This window comes from Mus musculus, chromosome 10, assembly GCF_000001635.26.
Source record: "Mus musculus strain C57BL/6J chromosome 10, GRCm38.p6 C57BL/6J".
NCBI classification, from domain to species: Eukaryota; Metazoa; Chordata; class Mammalia; order Rodentia; family Muridae; genus Mus; species Mus musculus.
Genome location: NC_000076.6, coordinates 89479072 through 89506270, shown reverse-complemented (window position 1 = coordinate 89506270; position 27199 = coordinate 89479072). Strand labels below are relative to the sequence as shown.

Sequence of the window (27199 nt, the reverse complement as noted above, 5' to 3'; positions counted from 1 at the left end):
GTCCGTGGACGCTTGAAGAAAATTAAAGTCTCTTACTGAATCCTGTGCCTTTAAAATGCTGAAACTCCATGTCACTGAATTCTGACCCTTGTCTGGTGTCCTGGTACCAGCCTCAAAAACTAGAATAAAGAAAACATCAACACACCTACCCAGAAGTAAAGATAAATTTGTGTTGTGGAATTTGGTTTCAGTCACACATGTGTAAGTATGTGCAAGGGTCATGATGAAATAGAGATCTCAGAAAAAAGAAGAAATATAGATTTAATGAACTAGTTTTGTCTCATGTTTCTTCCAGTGTTTTCCAACAAGTAAGATGGATAAAAACTGAGATTTACGCTTAGGGTTTTTAGTTTTCTCTGAGTTAAAATATACTTTACCATGAAAAGACAGTCTAATGTAAGTATTCTTTTTTCTCAAAACACAAACTCATCTTTCTAAACTTCCACCAAGAATTAAACGCTAATCATTTCCCCAGTAATTACAACGATGTGCATACTTTTGATCACAGACTTGGCAGCAGTTCATTTTCCTTAAGCGTGGTGTTTCAAAGCGGCTGACACTGTATTCAGAGAGAGAAATTACTTTCATGGTGTGGCAAAGCAAATTTTCTACCCCCTTCTATTTAGCACACATTTATTTCATGCTTACTATGTGCCAGACACTGTGTCCAGGGTCAGAAATGATAGGAAAGGGAATATAATCTAACACTCCCCTCGGAGAGAGCGTTCACAGCTAACCACAACAGCAGCCAAGCAGGATGTACTACTGAATGTTTGCTCTGTGTGGAGAACACAGTATACATTCCTTGCCTTATGCCTTCCTTACTGCCTGCAGCCTCTGACCTCAACAGCTCAGGACTCCAGCTTTATGGGGGCTGAAACCGAAGCTGAAAGAAGTTCAATGTCGTCCCCAAGTTCGTATGTTTAGCCATTTGCAGGTGAATTGAGTGCAGACCCATCTCCTCTGTTACAGTATAGACTAGTTTCTTATTACTGCCTCAAGTTTAGCATGGAAGATAAAGGCCGAGAACACATACGGCTAATTATTCATGTTTCTGATAAGTGCTGTATTAGAAGTGTGTACAGAGGTTAGAGAGATTAGTTCTACCTGGGGAAACTGGGGCAGGTCTCTTGAAGGAGGCCATCAGCTGACACAGCTGGGAGAAACACCTATGTCCCAAGGTCAGGCGCAGGGAACGGCAAACAACTTCACAAATGAAGCCATGTCATTTGGCGAAGAAGCCATGGCTTAGGAAACAAGACATGTGTTAAAGCAAGTTCCCTCTCAATTCAATTCCACTGAACATTTGCTGTGCTTAGAACTGCATCGGAGGTAAATTAAAACAGCAAAACAAAACAGCAACCACAAAACTGTAAAACAAAACAAAGAAAACAGGGGTAGGGGGATCATTTGCTCTGGACACCGACGCTAACTGAAGTGCAGGCAAGTGTCACCATGAGCATGTGAACCCGTTTTCTGTTCACAAACTCCCTAGAGCTGTCCTGTTGACAGCCACCAGCCTCTAATGATTACTTAATTAAGATTTTTTTAATTACTGAGAATTTAATACATTTAAAACTCTTGTCCCTTAGTTTTACTAACTGCATCTCAGCTGTCCAAAATCCTCATGTTAATGGCTGTCATATTGTAAGTCTGAAACCCTCCTTTCAACTCAGGAAGTTCCTCTGGATGACGATCTATGGAAAGGTAGAGGCCTCTATCCAGAAGTTGGCTTTCGGGGATACCTCAGACTCCCCTGGAGTTTATTTATGTGTTCCTATTTAAGACCATTTTCCTAAACTCTCATGGAGTCTCTCATCCAAAGGATCCAAATTCTGGTACTCTAAGTTACAGTGGATCCACTTCAACCCCCTCCACTCCTTCTCTATCACATAGATCAACACTTAATGACTTAGTTGCTTTGTCCTGTCCTTGACATCTCTGGTCCCCCAACAGAGAAACAGAAGAAAGGCTGGACATTTTCTGTCTTGTTCATGGTGTGTTCAATGTGTGCCAAATATCAAGTGTCCATTATAGATGACACAATAGACCTCTCAATGGTCATGCTATTAGAACAGACTGTGTGTGGGGATAATTATCCATCAGTTATCAATAACATCGAGATCTTTCTAAGATCTTTAGTGTCAACCCTCTTTCTCAGCAACTGTACTTTAAAGAGTTGTTTATTTATTTTATGTATATGAGGTTTGTAGCTGTCTTCAGACACACCAGAAGAGGGAATTGGATCCCATTATAAATGGTTGTGAGCCACCATGTGGGTCCTGGGAATTGAACTCAGGACCTACTGGAAGAGTAGTCAATGCTCTCAACCACTGAGCTATCTCTCCAGCCCCAACAACTGTACTTTAAACTAAGAATTACCTGATGAGAAAGAAAGGTTGGGCCAGGGGTTAATGGGCTATGGAAATTGTAATAGATCAAGTGCAGGGAGTTAAGGCTCATAATCAATTCTGTAGTAGAAGTTGCTCTGGTCTAACCATTTAGAAAATGTCAGCTGTGCCAATTCTTCATTTTTATACTGGCTGGATACTTACTGCTGTGCTCTGTGGTTATGCAGTGAACTGTGAAAAGCTAGAAGTGAGTATTCTTTGAGAACCGAAGCATTGTTTCTTATCATTGTATACTATTCTCACATTTTGCAATGTTTTACTATTTAGCATAAAATTATCTATAGCCTTGGAAAAGCTGTATTTGTGTGCGTGTGTGCTTAAATGCATGTGGAGGCCAGAGGTCAACTTCAGGCGTTTTAGGTACTGTCACTGGTTTTGTTTGGTTCTTCAGGGTTTCCTTGTGACAAGATCTCTCACTGGCCCCGTGTTTGTCAAGTAGGCTGTCTGACCAGTGAGCCACAGGCTCCTTCTTGTCTCTGAGTTCTTAGCTGGGCTTACTAGCAACTCAGAATCAAGCAGAACCCTGGAGCTCTCCTGGCTTTTTGGCATGGTTTTGAGGAATGTAGGTCTTCATGCATGTGTGGCAGGTACTTGACTGCCTGGGCCGTCTCCCATCCCTCTTCCTGTTTTGTGTTAGATGGTTCCAGGGACAGATGTGATGTTGATGTCATTAACTGACCTGAGTTTGGGGCTCTGGGTTTTTCTTGATTATGGAGATATTTGCTTTACTAAAATTGTCTTTTGAGACCGAGAACTGTCATGTGAGAAGGAAAAGTTAACCATTTCCCTGGGTTCTACAGATCCAGCTTCTGGTGCTAATTGGCTTTGACCTTGGGATGATGAGAAGCTGGGTCTGGGTGGAGGGAGAATTGAGAGAACAGGATAGAAGACAAAATCTAGGAAAAAGTGAAACCAATGTTATAACTTTTCAGATTTTTTTTTATAATTTTACTTGCTTCAGGATTTTTAGTCATATGATAATGAAATGAACTGGGATTTTGCTTACCTTTTATCTATAATAATTTTATACTTTATTCTTCTATTTTGTTCTCATAGAACAAAGTGGCTTTACTAAAATCTTTTTGTTGGTCAGATGCACTGATTTTTTTTTTTCCCCAACTGATCCAGACAAGTTAGGCACAAAAGGAGGGAAATTGATGTCTGCACAGATACTGTATATTGTGTGTTTGGTCAGTCATTTCCTGGGTCAGTGTAGGATGTGTTCTCAATATTTAATATGTGGATATTCAGCGTGGCCATTGTAGAAAAGTTCTGAATTCTAATATTCATAGACAAGTCTAATACTTAGGAGATCTTTAGATAGAAAGGACTAGAAGATCATATGTCCTTTCTTTATAGATGAGCAAAGAGAGGCCCAGGCAGGGCAGTAAGTAATGGTTTGTAGGCACCATTTAATTAAACTTGGAACCATGACCGTTAAGATGTGGAGTCATAGAAAACAAGCAGAGCAAAATGGTCCTTACAGTCAAATCCGTAGCCACGTGAAACTAGATTTAATGAGCTCTGGGAGAGAGCGGCTAGGCTGAGGAAGGGGCGTGAGGGATTCTAGAAACAGAAAAAACAAAAACAAAAAAAAAAACAGAAAACCTGGAACATGGGGGAAGAGGGATCATGCACACCGAGCCTTGAAGAGCCTTTCGTGTTTTATGTGCAAGCAGAATTTACAATCGCAAGGAAAGAAGGCAGAGGAAGAGAAGTCAGACCTGGGAAGCGTCTCACATTGGACAGCATCCCACAGAGTGAGGATGCTTGGGCTTTGAGGTCAGACTCCAAAGTCTCAAGGACTTGGGCCGGAGTAAGAAGTAAAGTTCAGCAAAGGCTTTCTGTCCAGCAGTAGAAACCGCACTGAATTGTCTTTTTTTTAATTTTTATTAGATATTTTCTTTATTTACATTTCAAATGCTATCCCTAAAGTCCCCTATAACCTCTCCCTGCCCTGCTCCCCTACTCACTCACCCACTCTCACTTCTTGGCCGTGGAGTTCCCCTGTACTGGGGCATATAAAGTTTGCATGACCTAGGGGCCTCTCTTCCCACTGATGGCCGACTAGGATCCCATAACCAGCCACCAAACCCAGACCCTATTGCATATGCCAGCAAGATTTTGCTGAAGGAACCCTGATATAGCTGTCTCGTATGAGGCTATGCCAATGCCTGGCAAATACAGAAGTGGATGCTCACTGTCATCTATTAGATGGAACACAGGGCCCCCAAATGGAGGAGCTAGAGAAAGCACCCAAGGAGCTGAAAGGGTCTGCAACCCTATAGGTGGAACAATATGAACTAACCAGTACCCCCGGAGCTCGTGTCTCTAGCTGCATATGTAGCACTGAGTTGTCTTAAGTGTGGCTAGGCAGCCCATGAGATGCTTGAATATGCAGGAGGGGTAATAGTACCTCATCCTATGGTTGCAAAGAATACAAGAATATACCAATCCTCAGTGTTAGGAAGGAATTCATAAAACATTCTGCTACTAGTAGTAATGACAATAACATCAACCATTTGTGCGCCTTGAAGAACATTTTAGAGGCATGGGGCACCAGCACAGAAGCCTGACGTACAACTCCAAATTCCCAAACTTCTAGAAACCATTGTTTTTTTAAGTTCAGTAGAGTTTTAAATGTTTAGTTTTTTTGTTTTGTTTTGTTTTGTTTTGTTTTTGTTTGTTTTTTTGGCGACCATTTCTGGGCTGAAGGATGTGAAACACTGCCTAAACAAATTATTTGTTCTCCTTTGTGTGAATATTGACAGAACAGTACTGAAGAAAGCATTGCTAGGTTCTATCCAGCAGTGTGAACACCACCTAAGGAACAAAGAAAGAATACTGAATGTTCTGAAATCCAAAAGAAGTGTGTGTGTTTCTTTTTTTCTCTTTTCTGTGGTTCTGGGGATCAAGTTCAGGCCCAATCAAGAGGTTCTAAATTTTATTTATTTATTTATTTTATCAATTGTATAGTTGCCAGTGTGTGTGTGTGTGTGTGTGTGTGTGTGTGTGTAGGAAATGTGTTCACCTATATGTGCATGTAGAAGGCCAGAGATTGAAGTTAAGTATATTACAGCAAACACATTCTATCTCCCCCCACCCCCACATTTCTGGTCCCTCACCGAATTGGAATCAGCAAGACTGGCTGGTTCATGAGCTTCTGGCATCTTCTTGCCTCTACCTCCCCAGTGCTGGCGTTACAGGTATAAGCCTCCAGGGCTTTGTAGAGCAGTGATTCCCAACCTATGGTTGTGATCCTCAGAGGGGCTGAATAGCAGATATTTACATTATAATTCATAACGGCAGCAAAATGACAGTTATAAAGTAGCAATGAAATGATTTTATGGTTGGGGGTCACCACAACATGAGGAACTGTACTAAAAGGCGGCAGCATTGGGAAGGCTGAACCACTGCTCTAGAGGGAGTGAAGGATCTGAACTCATGTTCCCATGCCTGCCCAGTAAACACTTCATCCGGTGAGCCCTCTCCCCAGTGCCCCTAAGGTTCAGTTCACTTTTGAATTCTAAGACACATTTGATTCTAAGTGAGGACCCGTGAGTCTGTACGATTTCAGTCAGTCACCAACAGAATGCTTTCTCTAGAAGTTTCCATCTCCAGCTTGAGGTTTGAATACTGGGTATCAACCCTTATTTGCTTAAAGTCCCACTACTCAGGAAAGATGCAGCTGGAGTTGTCCTCTAGGCTTGCCTGACAGTGTGTCAAAGAATCAAACGCACTCGTACACTACCTTATCTTTTATCTATGTCTTTTTCCTTTTAGCAGTTTGCATAATTTAACCATTCTATATTCTAAAAAGCATGACTTCTGTTTCCCAAAATAGAAGCATCTTCACAACCTGCTAGTTATTATTACCTAAAGTTTTTTTTTAAACATCTTATTTAATAATAATGGTTTCGGGAATAAATATCTTCCCTATTTTAATGTCATCTATAAGTTTTGGGCACTTCTGTATCAAATATAACCAAGGGCTTGGCATGTCTTATCTCACTTAATCCTTACAGCAACTCAGTTGTTATGGGTAGGCATTAGTATTTCCTTTATATGAAGAGAAAAGTATAAGTGTGAAGAAAACTCCCACCTGCACCAGGAGAGTAAGTAACAGACCATGGGTTTGAATCCAGGGAGACCAGTGCTGCTAGGTGGTGCATTTTCTTTCCAAAAGCTCCCTTCTATGTAACAATAATTAAAGTAACAGGCTTGTAACAAAACCTCAAACAGAAAAACCTGTAAAATTCTTGTGTAGTTTCTTACCCCAGCAAGTTAATGATCATGAAGAAAGTTGCCTTACCTATAACACACACACACACTCACACACTCACACACTCACACACATACTTACACACATATTCTCACACACTCACACACACACTTACACATACTCTCACACATACTCTCACACACTCACACACATACTTACACACACACTCTCACACACTCACACACACACTTACACATACTCTCACACACTCTCACACACCCATATACACATTCACTCACACACACTCACTCACACAAAATACTTTTATATTCATTAATACACACACTTTTCTACTTTCTATTTAAAATAGTAGCTGAGTTAGAACACTTCCCATATCATCACCATCATTATTCTTGCATATCTGAATAATATCTGTGTACAAATACTGCAATTTCTCCAACCATACTCCTATTGATGGAGTGTGTTTCCAATTTCTGGTTCTTACAAGGTGTCAAAAGTGAATATCGTAATTTGTATGAAAATTCCTTACATGGAGAATTTTACATATATATATATATATATGGCTATTAGAGTTTTAAGTGCTGGAGGATACTAACAAATTTCCCTTAAGAATATTTGTTTTTCTAAGAGTCTCTATCATTAAACTTAAAATCTTCATAACCTGAGTATAAAAATGAGTATGTTATAGATTTAATTTGAGCTTATTTATTATTTATTTTACAAGAGAAATGTTTTGTGGGTTTAAAAAACAGCTTCTAAAAGCTATTTGTTTATGATTTTTATCCTTTTTACATAGAGTATTGAGTATTAGCTTTCAGGATCTCATTACATATTACAACATGTCATTCATCATTACATATTACAACATGTCATTCATCAGTCCTCCTCCATGTGGCACATTTTGTCCCTGAGCTTATGATTTATCATTTACATGTTTTTATCTCTAGCTATACATATAAATACACACACACACACACGCATATATATGTATGTATATATAGAGAGAGTAGATATATTTACAGATAAATATGTATTTTAGAAGTTAATTTATATAGCTAAATATACTTTGTAGTTTTAGCTTTTATATATGTTCATAGTTTATACGGAAATAAATGTCCATTTCAGTATTAGACCTGACATGTTGCTCTACTTTCTAGAAGGATGACATTAATTCTGGCTTTGTTGATCCTTTACTTCAGGTATGCTAACAGAACACGCGGCAGGCCCTCTGGGGCAGAATCTGGATTTGGAATCGTACTCCCCATACAACAATGTCCCGTTTCCTCAAGTTCAGCCACAGATTTCCTCCTCGTCTTACTATTCCAACCTGGGCTTCTACCCCCAACAACCGGAAGACTGGTATTCTCCTGGCATCTATGAACTCAGGCGAATGCCCGCTGAGACTGGGTACCAGGGAGAGACTGAGGTATCAGAGATGCCTGTGACAAAGAAGCCGCGAATGGCCGCGGCATCGGCAGGCAGAATAAAAGGGGATGAGCTGTGTGTTGTCTGTGGAGACAGGGCCTCTGGGTACCACTACAACGCGCTCACCTGTGAGGGCTGCAAAGGTGAGAGCTTTCGTTTTCCTTTCAGTACAATTATACTGAGGTGGCTGCTACAATTTCTTGAACAAGGATTATAAGCAAGAAAATAACCACGTTTATAAATTATTTGTTATGTGTGTTTGTTGTTTGAACTGTCGATGAAGCATGGCCTCTTGATGGCAAGCGAACTCTGTGCGCTATAAAAAGCTCCAGTTCTCCACTGCTGTTGTCCAAGCCGTCTCTTGGTTCCTTCAGAACCCAATTTAGCCTGAGCTGGGGACATATTGGGCACATTAAGTTTATCTTTGCTATTTTCTCACTACTCTTGATAATTAGCTCATATTTCTTGCTGTTAATGAGATCATAGCCACACACAAACTCTGATGGTAATTAGTTCAAATGTCAGGACAAGATGGCCATAGAGATGATCCAGAGAAGCTATTATTAGTTTTAAGAAGCATATTATAAAATAGAATGTAATAATAAGTTTAATATGGGGCCAGTGAGATGGCCATGGAGTTAAGATCCCTGGGACCCACATGGTATAAGGACTGCTGAGAGGTATCCTCTGACCTTCACAATGCCACAGTACGTGCATGCCCCCCAATCAAATGAATGTAAAGAGCATATGTAAATAAGAATAAATTAGCATGGGTAGAAGAATTAGTAAAATGTATAACATACAGGGAGCACTTAATGAGTTGTTCTTATTATTCCTGCTAAGAGTCTTTGGATCCAGTTGTGTAGCGTGAAGTAAATGTGCTATGACATCATTTGGCAGTTTCTAGGAGGTACAGATTTGAGGTCCCACTCCGGGCCTATGGACTTGGGAGGCAGAGGCAGGCGGATTTCTGAGTTCGAGGCCAGCCTGGTCTACAAAGTGAGTTCCAGGACAGCCAGGGCTACACAGAGAAACCCTGTCTCGAAAAACAAAAAAGCAAAAAACAAAAACAAAAAAACCCAAAACAAACAAAAAAGAATTTCTGGAAGCAGAACCTAAGAGCCTGTGATTTCATGAGCCCCTCATGCTAAAATTTAAAAAATCTGGGCATAGGCGATATCCAAGGCACTCAAAAGGGCTTACCTGGCTGAACAGCGTGGAAAGCAACAGAGTGCCTGCTCTCTCTCTCTCTCTCTCTCTCTCTCTCTCTCTCTCTCTCCACCTCCCTCACTCCCTCTCCCTCTCTAGTCACCAGAAGGATAGTTTCGATCCAGAAAGACTGTATTAAAAGGTTGCAGCATTAGCATTAGGAAGGTTGAGAGCCAGTGGTCTAGAAGGATCTGAACCCATATCCTCATGCCTACACACTTCATCCATTGAGCACTCTTCAACACCCCTAAGATTCAAAACACTTTTGAATTCTAAGACACATTTGATTGTAAGAGCTTTCCGTGAGGACCAGTGCATGAACCTATACGATTTCAGTTAGTCACCAGCAGAGAACCCTTTCTCTAGAAGTTTGCATCCATCTCCAGCTTGAGGTAGGAACATTCATCTGTATATAAAAATGACTGGCAATCTAGCTAGAAAAGCACAAATTCCAGTCTAGGTCACGCTTCCTGCCAGAAGAGAAAGAAGTAGAAAAAGGCACTCATAGTCTACTTTAAGTCGGTATCACAGAAGAGGGGGCAGAATGGGTGTAGGAGCCAGAGGAGATGGAGAACACCAGGAGGAGCCAGAGGGGATGGAGAACACCAGGAGGAGCCAGAGGAGATGGAGAACACCAGGAGGAGCCAGAGGAGATGGAGAACACCAGGAGGAGCCAGAGGGGATGGAGAACACCAGGAGGAGCCAGAGGGGATGGAGAGCACCAGGAGGAGCCAGAGGGGATGGAGAACACCAGGAGGAGCCAGAGGGGATGGAGAACACCAGGAGGAGCCAGAGGAGATGGAGAACACCAGGAGAACAAGGCCCTCTAAGTCAACGCAAGCAAGCTCATATGAACTCACAGAGACTGGAGCAGCATGCCCGGGGCCTGCACGGGTCTGCACCAGGTCCTTTGCATATATATATATATGCGTCCAATTCAGTGTTTTTATTGGATTCCTGAGTAAGTCTGTTTCTTGTGCCTTCTCTTGGGCTCTTTTCCTTCTTTTTGCTTGTTTAGTCCAACTCCAATGTGTAGTTTTTTTGTTTTATCTTATTATATTTTATCTATTGTGTCTTATCGTATTTTATTATTATCCCTTAGAAGCCTGCTTGGTTTCTAGTGAGAGACCAAAAGGGCGTGGATCCAGATGGGAGGGGAGGTGGAGAGGAGCTGGGAGGAGCAGAGGGAGGGGAGACAGTAATCAAGATACAGAAGGTGAGGGGGGAGGAGCTATTTTCAATAAAAGGAAACAAAACAGAAAAGAGAGAGGAGTACGCATATCATACCAGAAAGAAGCTGTATAGACGTCAGTGCTAAGAGCCCTTGGGAAGTATCTGCTACACTTCCACTGTAAGGCTCATGAATTTTCATATTAGATGCCTATTTTGTAGCCGAGCAAACTGAAACACAGACCACTAACGAACCCACCCAGGGCTCCATCGCTGATAAGGGGAGGGGTGGGATCCAGTTTCAAAACTACGGTTTATAACTCCAACTCAACTCGCCACTTTGTCTGAGCGACCTCCAGGCTGAGCTCCTAGACATTGTTTGCCTAGTAAATGCCCATTGCACTCCGGGGTTCTTAGCTCACAGTTAACACTGCCGACCCAAATGGCCCAAGGAAGAAAGCCAAATGCTTCATTTTGATATTGAGGCATCAGTATTGTCTCGGGCCATGGATCAAACACCCAAAGTCAGAACTCTGGAACAGTTCACCTCATAAGTAAACACGGATTTTTAAAAAGGTCCGAAGAATTCTGGGGCATGGCAGAGTGACTTCAGGGAGACTAGAGAGTCTTGGGGTGGTATTCTGGCTGCTCTCCAGTCACCAGTGAGAAGAGCTAGCAGCATCCACAGCACCCTGTGTTGCTGAGTACATTCCTCCTCCACTTCTGACCCCGTCTGTGCATTTCCTTTGGGGTCAGGGGTGGGTTCCTTCTGTTGCTCTCGGGTTGTGCTGGAATATCCAAGTGTATCAAGAAGCCATAAAACTGTTGGTCTGCTCCAGGCCAGGCTGGGTATAGGGAACCCTAAGCATGCAGGAATCCCTCTGTTATAGGGTCCCAGATGACACTGGGTTTCTGTCAACTCTCAACCCACCTCTAGGATTCAGTCTGGAAATAGGGACATGGGAGAAAAAGAGTTCGTGGACCTCTCAAGGTACCAGCATGCCTCAGTTCTTTCTATTTGATTGACACCATAATACTGTTGGATACAGGAGTAGCTCCCCTTCTTCTTCCTTAATGGTCACATAGTGATTGGGGTTTGGGAGTACGGACTTTGGATACTGGAAAGTCGATAATAGTCTGCCTTGTGGAGTTACATGTTCTCATGGGAAAACAAGGGAAACCTGCTCTTGCTTAGGAAGAAGGGAAAGAGGAAAGGTTTGCAAGGGAATGAGTGATGCACAGAATAGGATCCAATGGAGTCCAACAAAGACCTGTTCCTGGAACGTCTAGCAGCTCAGCCAACCCTGTCTCCACAATCTGCAACTCTTGGGCATCTGATCTGTCTGGATGTAAAACTGATTTTGCTCTATAGCATTCTTCATAGAAACTGCAGGCTTTACAGTCCATCAGCGTGCTAGGTTTTCTACGGTTTTGTAATAGTATCAAGTTACCCAAGATGGCAGCGGGAACCCAATGAAATAAAACCAAAACTAACATTTCAAGTAGAGTGGAACAAAAGCAGGAACAGTCAAGAGAAGAGAGTCACCACAGGTTCTGTGCTCAGAGCTGTACCGCCAGGCTGGTCAGTTGGATCTACTGCTAAACAGCCACAGCGATGTCAGAAAGCACCCTGATAACTATTTGCCACAGAGATGTAGCACATTAGCTGCCACCAAGGGTTTAGGAAGTTGCCTTTGCTAAAATTAATGGTCTGTTGAATCCACCCGCAGTGGTGTTCTGTATCTGTTCTGTCAACTCTCACCTGGAAACTAAAGATGTTGCTTGACATCATTCCATGACCCTGATCCACAGCTGAAATGATAAGAGTACAGCTCTAGGCCCCATTCATTGACTTCTAATGCTACCTCTATGGAAGAGCTTTGCAAGGGAACCTGGGAAATGTGTTCAACATTCCTCCTTTGCAGAATAGACTTACAGAATCCTGGAAGGAGGACGCAGGAGGTACAGAGCTAGCCAAATCTCATTCTGTCTAGCACTTTATTTCTATATGCCCTAACTCTGTAAAAGAGAAGTTATCTATACCAGTGGTTCTCAACCTTCCTAGCTGTGACCCTTAAATACAGTTCCTCGGGTTGTGTTGGCCCCCAGTCATAAAATTATGTTTGTTGCTACCTCATAACTGTAATTTTGCTACTGCTATGAAGCATAATGTAAATATTTGATAGGCAAGATGTCTGATTTGCAACCCCAAGAGGGTCAGGGTAGCCACAACCCACAGGTTGAGAACCACAGAACTATAGGGTCATTGTGAGGGTTAACTTAGATTATTGTATATAAAGCGTTTTCTTTTTCTTTTGTTTGGGGATTAATTTATAAGCGGCGGGGCCTGTGACACTTGAAACACAATGCCCCCCACAAAAAGAAAAAATTTGAAACTTAGAAACAAACTAGAGATCATACCGAGACTTCCTACTTTTGTTGGCTTTTGTCTCTAGATCCAAAGTAATATTCTATGTCTTATTTGTCTTGGATATAGCATTAGTAAGAGAAATTGCAGTTTTCAATGTTTTTTGTTTGTTTGTTTTTTAACTAACCTTGGAAGACAGGTATAGTATGGATGGCGTTTGCTTGGCCCTAGATTGAATCTAGACTTTTCCTCCTCTGGGAGCTATCGGTGCCGTTTATAGAATATCCGTGTCTGAATACTTTTTTTTTTATGCAGATCTCAAGTGTTGACTATCAAGAGCCAGTCTACAGCTGACTGGAAACTCTGAATGGCTGTGCCCCCTAGTAGGTCAGCTCCTGCCACGTCGGCCTCAGTTTCGGAGTTTACACAGCCATAGAGAGAGTGGTAGCAGTCTTGAAAGGCACTGTTTGAGTTGATGGGTGACCCTATTGTCCTTTAGAATATATTTTATATAAGTTCATGAACCAGCATCAGGTTTAGTTCTGAAGTTTTAGGAAAGCTTCCAAAAAGGTTGAAATGATCACCACATGAGGTGGATTAGACAGTTTCCAATCGCTCCTTTGTTGCCTAATATGCATATATTGAGATCACATGCATTGAGACCCTAGTTGACATCAAACACAATCCGGCTTATGAACTCTAGTAATGACGTCAATAACCTGGAAGATGAAATTGTCATAGAGCATGATGCAGCGTGGGTTCCTAAGGATTTCAAGACACTGGAAGCCTTTGACATCCTAGGTAGGTTACGACTTTGAAGGCGAACAAATCGAATTCCAATTCCAGGGATTCTTTTTCTGGCTGTCCTACATTAAGTCCTGTCTCTGGCCGTCAGCCTGCTTGCAAAGGGGAGATGGGGCTGATGAGGGGAAAGATGAGATGATTGTGGAGATATTGGTGTCGATGAGGATGGATAGATGGCCAGGTAGATAACATACACCTGGTAATTGCTATATGTAGGCACTGTTCTCTGGCTTGCTATGTGCTAAATCATTTGACCTTTGGCACAATACCTTACCTAAGTATTTACAGGCTGCCATGAAAGAGCTCTGGTCTTCATACAGTGAGATCAAATATACTTAGACTCTCGTTGTACACGAGGCAGTTAACACACACCTTGCCCACGGCAAATACTCTGTACGTGCTTGTTGCTATTACCATTCTCTTTGCCTCGTTGTATTGAAATACACAGATGCTGCATTTTAAAAATTCAGCTCTCTAACTGGCATACCTAAAGGGTCCATAGGCATTAGCTGTTGATACGTTTTTGTAACAAATTAATTTTATCATTGTTTCTGCTTTGTTCATCTACCTGTCCCAACTGGCATCATACTATCAAATCTTCAAACTATCAAAACATGCTTCAAAATGATCTCTTCCTGGTGATTCATTAATTAACTTCTCTATTCATAACATATTATTAAGTATTACGTTATATGTCATCCCCTCTCCTAACCTATAGGAGATGCAGTGATGAGCAAACCAGGAAAAAATATTTTTACAGTTACCATTGTAAAGCAATAATGAAAAAAACAATGTATCTAACTGACCTATGATCAAAACAACAACACAAAGGTAAACAACAGAGGTAAAAACAAAAATATCAACAAAATATCAACTTCCCAAAGCTCAAACTGTTAAAGGAGAACAGCTACTGATGCATAGACAAGAATAAACCCAAGAAGCATGCAAGCTGCAGTTCAGAGGGAAAGGGTTAAAGGCCCTGGAGAGTTCATTAGTTTATAGGCTACCCAGGGTGGAGTTTTGCTTATAGAAGCCCAGACCACCTGCCATGTACTAAGGTCAGGCTGCAGCCCTGGGAGTTTGTCTATATGAGCATCTAATTAGCTCTTAAGGACATGCTGAGCCACGCTTTATCATAACGTGACCCCTGCCCTCCTGTTCTCAGCAGACACCAGCAGGGAAGAGGATGTCATCTGTCAGCGGAATGGTATTTTCTCTTCTTTTATACCCCATTAGCCCTTAATAAAATGCTGTTGATGGGAGTCCAGGGGATTCCAACACCAAATGAAGCTAAGGGAGAATTGTTGGGAAATGGCCTCTGATCAACAAGACTAAAAGATGATTCCTAGCAATAAAATTAATACTTCTCTAAAGAGGCTAACCAATTTAAAAAGATACAAATTATGAATACCACAGGTGAAATGGGCCCCATCAGTGAAGACCCCTTAAAAGGAAAACGAGGGAATAAAGAACTTTATAGATTATCAAGAAGTCTAATCTCACACATTTGATGACTTCAATGCAATTGTTTAAGAATGCTTGTCAAAGCTTAGTTGGGAGGAACTAATCAACAAAGTAGGCCTGTCTCATAAAGGAACTGAACTGATAAATAATCCCCCAAAACAGAAGACAGAGGAGGGCCGGAAGAGAACTATCCTGGGGAAACATTCCTGGCTAGCTTCTGCAGTGTGAAGGAGGAGTCTGGGGGTGACTTCTTCTGGGGGTGATCTCTTCTGGTCTCCCAAGAGGCTCTGACAGCCTTTCAAAGCCTTTAGCCTATTGATGATCTGAGAAGTAGTGCTTTATACACATATATTTGTTTTCTCTGTGGTTCTGGAAATAGGCGCGTGATACAGAAATGCTCTACTCACGTGCTACATCTGGGCCCGAGAAGCAATGTTTTGTGGCTTCAGAGGTGCTGGACATCTGCTTACACTGAACCTGGTTGCACATTTCCATCTTCCCTTGCATGCCATCCTCTATGGCCGTAGCTTGTGTCGCAGCATGCAGCTCTTGTGTGGTCTCCGAAGCCCAGAGAGTTCTACTCATTTTCAAACCAATGCCATTTGTGGATGCTGCTTTTCTCAAGAGTTAGGACAGACGAATTCACCTTGGCTAAGTTCCTGTTGCCAGTGGCCTTGATGAGCTAACATTTGCCAACATGGGCTTTATCCTTAGCAGAGAAGACCCAAAGGCCTTGAAGTATGTTCTATTTCCTGTTGGGTTAGAGTCAAGGTGTTTTGAGGTAAGCTCAAATTTGGCCAAAATGATTTTTTTTTAAATTGGCTCAAGTAATATTAAATGAAATTTGTTTCATAACCTGCCCAGTGAAGTAATCTTTACATAACAGAGCTGAAAGCACAATGCCAGACATAAAAGCCAGTTCTAACCGGTCTAAATTAAAGTAAGAGAAAGAAAAGTGTGGGTCAGGGGAGATGATTCAGCATGTGAGGACACTTGCTCTGTAAGGACAAAGACCTGTGGTGAGTCCTAGGTATCTATATTAAATGGCTGTGCACACCTGGAAACTCAGTTTTGAAAAAAGGGCTAAAGAGGAGGAGGGAGAAGAAGGGGATAAAGGGGGGAAGAAGAGGAAGAAAAATAAGAAGAATGAAGAAAAAGGAGGAGGAGGAGGAAGAGGAGGAGGAAGAGGAGAAGAACATGACAACAGGTAGACACCAAGAGCCCGCTCATCAATCAGGCTTGATGAAATGATACACTTCCAGTGAGGTGCCTGGTCTCAAGGCAATAAAACAGAGAGTGATGGCAAAACACACCCTGAAAACCCTGCTCCAGCCTTCCAGGAGTGTCAACAGGCATGCACACCTACCTGAACAAGGGAAAAGTGACATGGCGCCATCTACTTTCCTTGTAGTGTTTTGTATATTTTCTGGTATTAGGGTATTGCACGCAGAAAGGCTAGAAAGTGCTCCTTCTGCCTTCTGGAAAAGGGAACAGACAGACAGATGATAAACATCTTCAGACGGTTGGTAGAATTAACCGGTGATGTCACCTGGGCCTGGCTGTTTCTGTTTTGGGGGATTATTTATCAGTTCAGTTCCTTTATGAGACAGGCCTGCTTTGTTGATTAGTTCCTTCCAAGTAAGCTTTGACAAGCATTCTTAAGCAATTGCATTGAAGTCATCAAATGTGTGAGATTAGACTTCTTGATAATCTATAAAGTTCTTTATTCCCTCGTTTTCCTTTTAAGGGGTCTACACTGATGGGGCCCATTTCACCTGTGGTATTCATAATTTGTATCTTTTTAAATTGGTTAGCCTCTTCAGAGAAGTATTAATTTTATTGCTAGGAATCATCTTTTAGTCTCGTTGATCTTTTTTATATTGTTTTCCTATTTTAAGCTACATTGATTTCTGCTCTGATTTAATTTTTTTTTCCTTTGCCTTCTTTGTAATTACTTTCCTCTTCCTTCCTAGCTTCTTGAAGGCAAAGCTTAAGCCACTGAGTTTTAGTCATTAACATTAGAAAGTGCATTTTAACCTTGTTGGTCATCCTCTGACATGTTGATTTTGCTGTATACCACCAATCTTGATAGGTAAAATAAAAAATTTTTAGCTTTATTTTTTTTAAGTTAGTCTATTAGAATTTTGTTGTTTTGTTTTTTGTTTTTTTGTCTGGCATTGTGTTTTTAACTCTGTTATATAACGGTTACTTCACTGGATAGATTCTGAAATGAATTTCTTTTGAAACCAATTCATTTTCCATTAGCTCGTTAGGAAGTCACCTCTGCATAGGTTTACCTTATGAGTAATTTTTCACAGCCATTGTGCATGCTACACAGGCAGCCTACTGCTGAGCTCTATCCCCAGGCCCTGTCGGGCTTTCCCTCCTCCCTGGGGATTTTTCATGGATGCTGGGTCATCACTCACAGAACCTGTGAAATTCACTCCGTCCCAAAGCTCTGGGGAAGTTCTCCACATCTCTTCCCAGCTAAGCTGCTTCTGCTCCTCCCAACTCTAGAAATAGTCACTGATCTTTTATATTTTCGGCGATCCTTAACAACCCTTTCAATGACAGGCTAAATGAAAATGAAAGCCCTGGGGAAGAGTTATATTTATGTAGACAGAGAGAGGGCTTTAGCTTTTGCTGGAGTGAGTGGGCATAAGACGATGCCCATCAGCTGGGCGGTGGTGGCGAACACCTTTAATCCCAGCACTTGGGAGGCAGAGGCAGGCGGATTTCTGAGTTCAAGGCCAGCCTGGTCTACAAAGTGAGTTCCAGGACAGCCAGGGCTACACAGAGAAACCCTGTCTCGAAAAACAAAACAAAACAAAGCAAAACAAAACAAAACACAAAAGATGATGCCCATCTTCTTGGGAGGGATAGAAAAGGAAAACTCAATAGGAGCAAGAACTAGGCACATAGGCATAATACATCATTTTGGTTAATTTTCATAACTCAACATTTTGGTTAATTTTAACGTTACTAAAATGACTGAGAAAGACTCGTGGACTCGGCCTGAGTATGGAAACAGATCTTTGTTTCCATGCAGTATTGAGATTTGGGGACATTAATGTCTTGAAAGAACGTTTTGGGGGGATACAAACTTCTTATTCTGCTTGAAGGCCTGTGAAGGCAGTGGTTGACGTCTGGACTGAGCCTCCAAGGATTCCAACTCAAACTCTACAGTGTATTACCTGTAGGACCTTGAGCAAGTTATCCTCTGTACAACTCAAGTTCCTCTCCCATGGGAGAGAAAGGATGATAGCACCTACCTCATTGGATTAAGGATATGCAAAGTGTTTCAGAACTGTGTGTCTGGCTGAAAATAAGTGCTGTGTTTAAAGTTATCTCTCTGTAGGCCACATTCTACATAAAGAATTCTGAATTCTATGTTTGTTGCTGTTTTTAAAACATAGGAATCCTTAAACACCAATGTCCAATGAGGCATACATGCAGGCATGTACATTAGGATGACAAGACCCATGAAAATACCATCCCAAGCTGTTCTACAAGCCAGAGATTCCCTACCCCCAACTTGGCAAGGCCAGTCCTCTCAACCACTCGTCTTTTATTATCAGGAAGGCTCTGATCCTCTGAGAATTTCGTATAAATTCATTTTCAAATGACTCTTCTGATATGAGCATTGTTGAATATGCGCAAGATAAAGGCACAGTGTGTGTGGTTAGATTTGCATAAGTATAAATACTGTATATGTGCCCACATTTAAATGATGTAGTGATAATATTGTGCTGCTTTCCCAGAGTGAAAGCTAATTAATTCAGCTATTGATATGATAATGATTTCCTTTTCAGTTTAATACCAGAGTTAAAAAGAAAAGAAAGAAAGAAAGAAAAGCCTGCAGTATTGTTCTGTGCACCCTTTCTTTGATTCTTCTTGGAATAAGGAGTTTTATTCTGTTCAGTATTGAGCGGTCTCTCCATATCTATGACAGTTTTAAAGGGTGTCATTCTTAGGTGGGGCTAAAGACTCATGGAAAGACTGAGTCATGCAAGCTAACATGATCATTGAGTTCAGGGCTTGGCCTTGGGGGAAAAGTTCCTTTTGCTTTACTCACTAAAAGTGCACACTTTGGTATCTGTACTCTTGATATCAGTGCTAATCTGAAGCATAGAATGTTGTTATTTTAAAGATTTTATTGGGTTAGATTTGACACTTAGGAAAGTGTTCCGATCTTCCCTAGTGAAATTCACATCAACTGACAAATTGACAAGGGCGACCACGGCTAAGTTACGTTTGATATATCTACCTTTCCCTGCAGCCCCTGCTTTCATATTTAGCTAGTTACCCAAGGCTAGACTGTCCTTCCCATTTCTCTCTTTAGCTCTCTCTCAGTCTAGCCTAGGATCTCTAACCTTTCAGCTATGTTATGGTCTCCTGTCTTCTGTCTCCAGTTTCTAGTTCCACACTTCTTCATCTTGTTCTGCCTTCTAGGATTCTCTCTGCCAATCAGACCTTCTATCACCAAATTCCTGACGGATCTCTCCTTTCCTACATAGCAAAGATTGCTCTGTGTGGCTTTCAAGGACGTTTAACACTACTTTCTCCCTTTAACCCCTTAGTCACCCCTCACTAATATTCCCAAGCCTTACCCTGCTACCAAAATGGATCATCTACATTTCCTAGGAACTTCTGTGACAACTGTGCCTTGCTCATCCGCGGAAGGTCTCTCCTTCCGCATGGTACATGTTTCAAAACTTATTCTGTAAGCCCTCATTCAAATTTTTCAAAGAGCCTTTTCTGATTTCCCAACTTGGAATTAGGGTTACCCTAGCTTGACATTTGATTCTTAGGCATCAGGAGATCCTTAGATTAGAGTTATTTTATTGTAAAACTTTCTGAATGATAGCTGGATAATGGATAACTATTTTTCATAGTTCCCATAATAAATACGCAACTCTCCATGTCTGCAGGATTATTGTTCTCCCCCTCTAAGACACACTGCAACCTTTGTAAGCACATAGAAATGACTCAAAATTCTGTTCTATATCCTAATATTCTTCTTCCATAGTTCAATCATGTATTACATATTTAGCTGTCAGCCTATATTGTACTCTGCTCTGAATTTACTTCTTCATATTCCCAAGCTGAGAGTTCTGAAGACAGGGATACCTTGCCCATCTTGATAGCTGGAACATCAGAGAATGCAGTTCTCTGTCGGCGCTGAGTGTTAAGCTACTCTCGCTTGTCCTGTGTCCCTGGAGAGGCAACTAGAGCAGAGCAATTGAGGGTCTTCCTGATTTTCAGTTGTCCCCAAATCAAGGCCAAACATTTAATGTTTCTGTATTCCTTTCCTTTCCTTTATATTATAGGGGAGGAGAATAATTGATATTATGATAAAGTAGCTAAGTGGTGGCAAAGTGGTTCGAGCAATAGAATGTAAGTAATAAATGCTATTAACCCAACATCTGTTAAAATAACAACTTATGTCTTAGACAAGAGCAAGTCTTTATGAAGTTATAAGTCCTTGATAAGAACTTCAAACAGAAAGACCTCAGTGCAAAGGATATAGAGTTGTTCTGTTTTCTTTCTGCTGCTGTGATAAAACTCGATGCCCAAAGGCAACTTAGAGTAAGACTGGGCTCATTTCAACTTATACTTCTAGGTCACAGTCCATCATTGAGCGAAGTCAAGGCAGGTCTGCTTGCTGTTTCCTGCAGTGTTGCCTCCAGTTGAAAACTCATTTATACTCAAAGTAGTACAACACAAACCAAGCTGGCTGGAAGAACACTGCTTGCTGGCACATTCCTTGGGGTGTTCAGGACCATGTTTAGTTAGCTTCCTTATAGCCCAAGACCATCTGTTTGGGGAATGGTACCACCACAGTGGACTGGGCCCACCTACATCAACTAACATTTAAGATTATTTCATAGACATGCCCACAGACCAACCTAATTAAACCAATTGACTGAGACTTTTAAAAAGCCTGGTGATTCTGGGTGCTGTCAACTTGACAGTTGACACCAAGTAGGACAGGAGTAAACCTAGAATGGAAAAAGCTAGAATTGAAACTGCTTTGTTATCATCAAGGAAGCATGACTGAAAGTAGCCCAGTGACAGGAAGGGAAGAGCCCAACCCAAGAGAGGAAGTGTTAACTTTGAAATTTGCCACATATACCCCAGTTATGAAAACAAAATGGTCCACCTTCATCCACAGTGGCTACATCCCAAGATACCCAGTGGTGGCTTCAAACTGTGAATCATATACACAGCTATACAGGCATGAATTAGGCACAGGAAAATTATCAGTAATAATCAATGACAAAATAAAAAAATGTGAATGATGTGCAATAGAATTTCTTGCACACATGAGATCTCTCAAATGCCACTGGATAGGTAATCAGTACACCATGGATTTCCTGGCTGAAGGAATGATTCTAATCCTGGGTGAGGCTGCAAGAAAATAAAAATAAAAATAAATCCCATTCATCACACTACTCAGAAATGTGTAATTTCAAAATTTGCAAGGGGCTTATCTCTGAATCATGGTCTACAGCATGTCATCAAAACCTAAGAAAATGAAATTGTGAGTGTGTAAACTTCTGTACCAAACAAGCATTAGTTTTTCTGTTACTTCTTCGCTCCCCAAATACATGTCCCTGCTTACTGCCACCAACCCTGGGAATATTGGAAGCTATGGTTAACTCGTTGAAGAACAAGCAGATGAGGACATGAAGGAAGGAAGAGTCACATTCTCTTCCTGGCTTGATGCATCTTATCTGAACTGGCTGCAGCTAGACTGTTCATCTCTGGGGAGATACTGCGTTTTAAATCACGCTTGGCAATTTTTATGGCTAGGCAAGGCTGTCTATATTAGTGGGGAAAAACTCAAACCTTGAATAGTAACTTTCTTCCTAACTACCTGGTAAACAACAACACGTGTTCTAGATTTTTGCTTGCTGCTCACGTTCGAGGTTTTGAAAAAAAGGAGTATTTATTTAATTTTGTGTGTTGTATGAGAGTTTTGTCCGCATGGGTGTGTGTGTACCGCCTGCATGCCTGATGTTCACGGAAGTCGAAAGAAGGTGTTGGATTCCTGGAACTGAAGTTATCAGTGGCTGTAAAAACACCACGTGGGTTTGGAGAACCCAACCCTGTCCTCCACAAGAGCACCCAGTGCTCTTGATTCCAGTGCCAAATCTCTAACCCCTCACTTGCTATATTAACAGTTCCCTGCATGCGTCCTGCCTCAGCACAGCGTCCAACAGTATCCACACGAACCCTACTCTTTCCTTGTTTGGTTATTTGCATGCATTTGCTTTTGGTCAACCTTTAAACTCTGCGAGGGCAGGGACGGATTGTTTGCCTTTATAGCGTCAGCACATAGCACTTACTGGCCCATAATTGTCCCCCAATAAAGATAAATGGAAGCAATATATTCTTTAAAAAAAAAAAAACCTGATTTTTTTCCCCCTGAGAGTCCCTAATTTCCACTTGTTATTGTTCTAGAGAGATAAATTTAAAATAGCTCCCTTTTCTATAACAGCGCGCGGTGAAATGTCCATTGCTACATCCCCTTGGCTCAAGGCTCATCCGGGTGATGCCCAGCGGTTCCTGAGAACTTTTTGACTCCACATATATATCCTGAAAACTTGTTGGGGACCTTCTTACAGTTTCCAATGTTTCTCCCACAGGTTTCTTCCGAAGAAGCATTACCAAGAACGCCGTGTACAAGTGTAAGAACGGGGGCAACTGCGTGATGGACATGTACATGCGCAGGAAGTGCCAGGAGTGCCGGCTAAGGAAGTGCAAAGAGATGGGGATGTTGGCTGAATGTATGTATACAGGTATCCACCTCAAGCAATTAAACTCCACCAAAACCTCCTAAGGAGGCAGGCGCCAGGTAACTCAGACCACCCCATGTTAAGGACAGGATCTGGCGAGCTAGCTGTCTCAGTTCTTGAACGGGGTGCTGGACCGCTTACTTCCTTAAACTGCCGTCAGAAGAGCAACTTATTTCTCTAAAAGAAATGACGGATTTGTTTGGGGATTGTGTTTTCCGTTGTTGCGAGGACTTTTATAGAAGGAATGATGTTGGTATTATTGAAATAACTTGCTTTAATGAGCTATGTCGGACGGCATTCTGAAAGGCCCATCTAAATTTGATTTTAACGTACTCCTTATTTATTGCTTAATTACCATAAAAAGTCATAGCGGTGGGACAGTAAATGCCTGTGAATTATCTAAATAGGGTTTTAAACTAAGTCATTTTTATTAAGAATTCGTCTCCCCTCAGTGCAGCTGTGAGCCAATTTGTATAGGTTTACACAGGAAATTAACGACCCTGAGTTTTAATATAATTTTGTCCTTCGATCTGATAAGGGGACACTGTATTAAACACTGGCCCTATGAGGAACCACCGCCTTCATCAGAAATTAGAATGCATGTTAGTATAACATTATTAATTTTTCATCCTACAGCCCGCTCAGATTTAGAGATATGCCTTGTTCCTCCTCCAAACAAACGGACAAACAAATGTCACCAAGGGGATGACAACATTCAGGGAGGGAATGCCACGTGAAATAAAAGCCCATGGAAGGTGACCCTAGCTCCATTGTTCCTGAACTGTGTGGGTGACTGGTACGCTCCCAGAGAAACAATGTGTTCAGGAGGGAGAAAAATCGGCCTGTATAAATAAATAATCCATCCCTGGATGGATGAAAGTTTTATACAGGCTGATCACAATCTCATTTTAGCAAACATGAAATAAGAACCTGACCGGGGCAGCGGCTGCAACCCAATCTTGCAGCGGTAATCCTTTGACACTGGGCGGTTCATGTTGCTCATGACTTAAATATGAACTTGTTCCATCTGAGCTCACTTGGTAAGAGACCCTCCCCACAGAAGTCAGTAGCTTTATTTATAAGCACAAACATCTTCCCCACAGGGACGTAGCTGTTTCATAAGTCTTTTGTACAGTGTACCTCCCGGAGCCTTGTTTCACCATCGCTGAGAGAAGAACAAAGAAATCCAAAATACATAGAAGGCAGCAGGTCTTGTTACTTGTTCAAGCACAAAGCATAATCAATGATAACTACACGCTCGCTAAAAAAGATTCAGACACTTTGTGTTTGTTGGGCTTTTATCAATATCTAAAAAAATACCCGAGAGAATTATTAAGAGGACACATTTCATTTCGGTCCATACGTTTAGAAGTTTGGTGACTGTTTTTCACAGCGTTTGAGCTTCTGCAGGGCAAAGGTGAGGCGCTGATGCCATAGCACAAAAGCTTCCAGGTCTCATGGCCTGGAAGAAAAAGGGACCGAGGAAGAAGCTGGGGTCCCACAGTCCCATCTGAGGGCATCCCACAGATCTGGGCCCCTCCTCAGGGCTCCACCAACTCTCGATAGCACAACAATAGAACAACAATAGGGGCTTTGTCTTTAACTTGGAAACCAAGCAATGGCTGGCAATCCTTAAGTATTGTAACCTTTGTATTTTTAAATAATTTGCATAGATTAGTGAGTGGGGCTTATTTTTTTTTCTGAAAGGAGTTCACGTTTGTTTTACTCAACAAGTTTTAATATTATAAAACTGAATATACTTTTTATTGAACAGTATTAATATAGGTGAAAAACACTTGGATGTTTAAAAGTAATTGTATGTTCTGAAGGCAGCTTCCCTGGTCTCCTAGGGAACAGGGAGTGTGTCATTTGCGATACCATTGACTAAACATCTTCTGCTTTGTATGATCCTTTAGCATCACAAATTATTTATATATAAAGCCCAGTGTTTTTTTTAAATACCTAATCACATCTATGCAAACCTCTGTGGCAAATATTTGTGTTCCACAAATGAAGAAGCACACTCACAGATGTCAAATGCCTCACTCAAAATCAAATCTTAAAAAAAAGAAAATTAGCTTTTTATTTTTCCTTAAGATTTATTTTTTTGTCCAAGTGTACGTGTTTGTGTGGATGTATATCATGTATACAGGATACCCAAGGAGGCCAGGAGAAGGCATGGGACCCCCTAGAAGTGGAATCACAGGTGGTTGTGCCCCCCCCCCCCCACAGGTGGTGTGGGTGCTGAGAACCAATCTCCTCCCGCAGCCTTCTGCAAGATCTGCAACTACTCTTAACCACAAAGCCATTCCTCCATCTGGCCTTCTCCTTTTAAATGCCAGACGAGCCAGAATTAGCTCTGCTTATCACCTGAGCTGACCACCTAACAGCATCTTCAAGGACCATACACCCAATAGGATTTTTTAAAATTAGATATTTTCTTTATTTACACTTTAAATGTTATCCCCTTTCCTAGTTTCCCCTCTGAACACCCCCTATTCTCCCCCCCCCCCCCTGCTCACCAACCCACCCACTCCTGCTTCCTAGCCCTGGCATTCCCCTATACTGGGGCATAGAGCCTTCACAGGACCAAGGGCCTCTCCTCCCACTGATGAAGGACTAAGCCATCCTCTGCTACACATGCAGCTGGTGCCGTGAATCCCACCATGATGTGTTTTCTTTGGTTGGTGGTTTATCCTTATTTTCTTTCTTTCTTCCCCCCAACCCCCAACCCCCCCCCCCCCAAGGTTTGTTAACTGAAATCCAGTGTAAATCTAAACGGCTAAGGAAAAATGTGAAGCAGCACGCTGATCAGACAGCTAATGAGGACGACAGCGAAGGGCGTGACTTGCGACAAGTGACCTCCACAACCAAGTTTTGCAGGGTAACAGTGCGAGGGCGAGGGCGGCGGGGGGGGGGGGGGGGGGGGGGCAAAGCTGGTGTGAATGGGCTTCTGGTTGAACCTGTCAGTCTGGCTGGGAGGTTGTCTGAGTAGAGCCTTGGCCATGGCCAAATTTTCATCTCAGTTGGCTTTGGAACAGAGTCCTCCTGCCAGAGGGAACAATGTAATCTTCACGATGGAGTTTTTCACTTGAGGTTTTTTGGTTTTTTGTTTGTTTTTTGTTTTTTGTTTTTCTGAGACGGGATCACAATGTGCGGCCATGTCTAGCTTAGAACACATTATTTAGACCAGAATAGCCTCAAAGTTACAACGATCCCCCTGCTTCTGCCTTCCAAGTGCTGGGACTTGCCTCCAGAATTCTGGAATTAAAAGCATACAGGGCCATGCCTGGTCTCCACGCAAGTTTTTGATGGCTATATCCCAATTTCCCACTCCCTCTCTTGCCCTTAAGAAGGAAAGTTCCAACTCAGGAAGTCTGGACCCTGCAGAGGTTGTGGATTGGTCCATGTCAACTAGGAATACAGGACACCACAAATCTGTGAACCAATAGAGAAAAACCCTTTTCACAGACTCTTAAGAAATCCACTGGATAACTAAAGACAGAGTGAGGGAACAGCCTCTGGGCTGGTTAGACATCACACAAATCACAGAACATCTGGAAGAATTCTTATCTTCCATTATCTGAAAAGCCAACAAGCCAAGATCTCCAAGCTAGACCTTCGGCTGTATTTATTTGGCAAGGAGAACTTCCTCCCCTCTTAGGTTTTTAATCTTATTGTTTGTTTTGATTTCGGGAAAACAAATCTTATGAAAAAGAATCATTCTGCTACAGTGCCCCATCAGTAATGCTTTGGTATATATATATATATATATACATATACACATATACATACACACACACACACACACACACACACACACACACACACATATATGAAAGTTAACGCAACAGTTTATATTCCTTCAGAGACATTGACAATGGAAAGAGATATCTGGGATCTGACTGTGGGCTCTGCAGACTTTTTTTTCTGCAACGTGCTATATATGTAGGCTTCTAGGTGTTGGCCACATGCTCTCTATGGCAACCATGTAACTGCCATTTTAACTCAAAGGGGGCACAGACAAAATACCAGGAAAGGAGCACGGCCACCTTCCAATAAAACGTTACACTTACACAGGTGGATGTGGTCCATGGGCCAGTTTGCCCCCCTTGAATACAGACGAGTATGCGCGGATGGGTTCTCCATTTAACACACGGGAAGCCTTCAGAAGCTATGATTAGTCCTGACCTTCAGTGCTGCTGTGCTCAGGAGCCCCTGTATTCGCATTACTCTTTAGTCCCACGAGATGCATGAGGGTATTTCATTGCTCAGGTTGTCTAACTAGGAAAACAAGCAAATA

General features: G+C 41.9%; 1 protein-coding gene across 7 annotated transcripts in view; it reads left to right on the top strand.

Moving 5' to 3' along the window:
* The window catches only part of Nr1h4 (nuclear receptor subfamily 1, group H, member 4), a 79412-nt gene that overhangs the window by 27375 nt on the left and 24838 nt on the right, over window positions 1-27199 (top strand). For 5 of the 7 annotated variants that reach the window (XR_001779493.2, NM_001163504.1, NM_001163700.1 and 2 more), the window contains 3 exons: window positions 7854-8222; window positions 22747-22899; window positions 25644-25780. Coding sequence is in view for 6 of the 7 variants with exons in the window: in NM_001163504.1 (NP_001156976.1) it covers window positions 7854-8222; window positions 22747-22899; window positions 25644-25780 (659 nt within the window). In the remaining variant the exon portion in view is untranslated. The remainder of the gene's footprint in view (window positions 1-7853; window positions 8223-22746; window positions 22900-25643; window positions 25781-27199) is intronic. The other 2 variants (NM_009108.2, XM_006513393.4) reach the window with 1 other exon arrangement.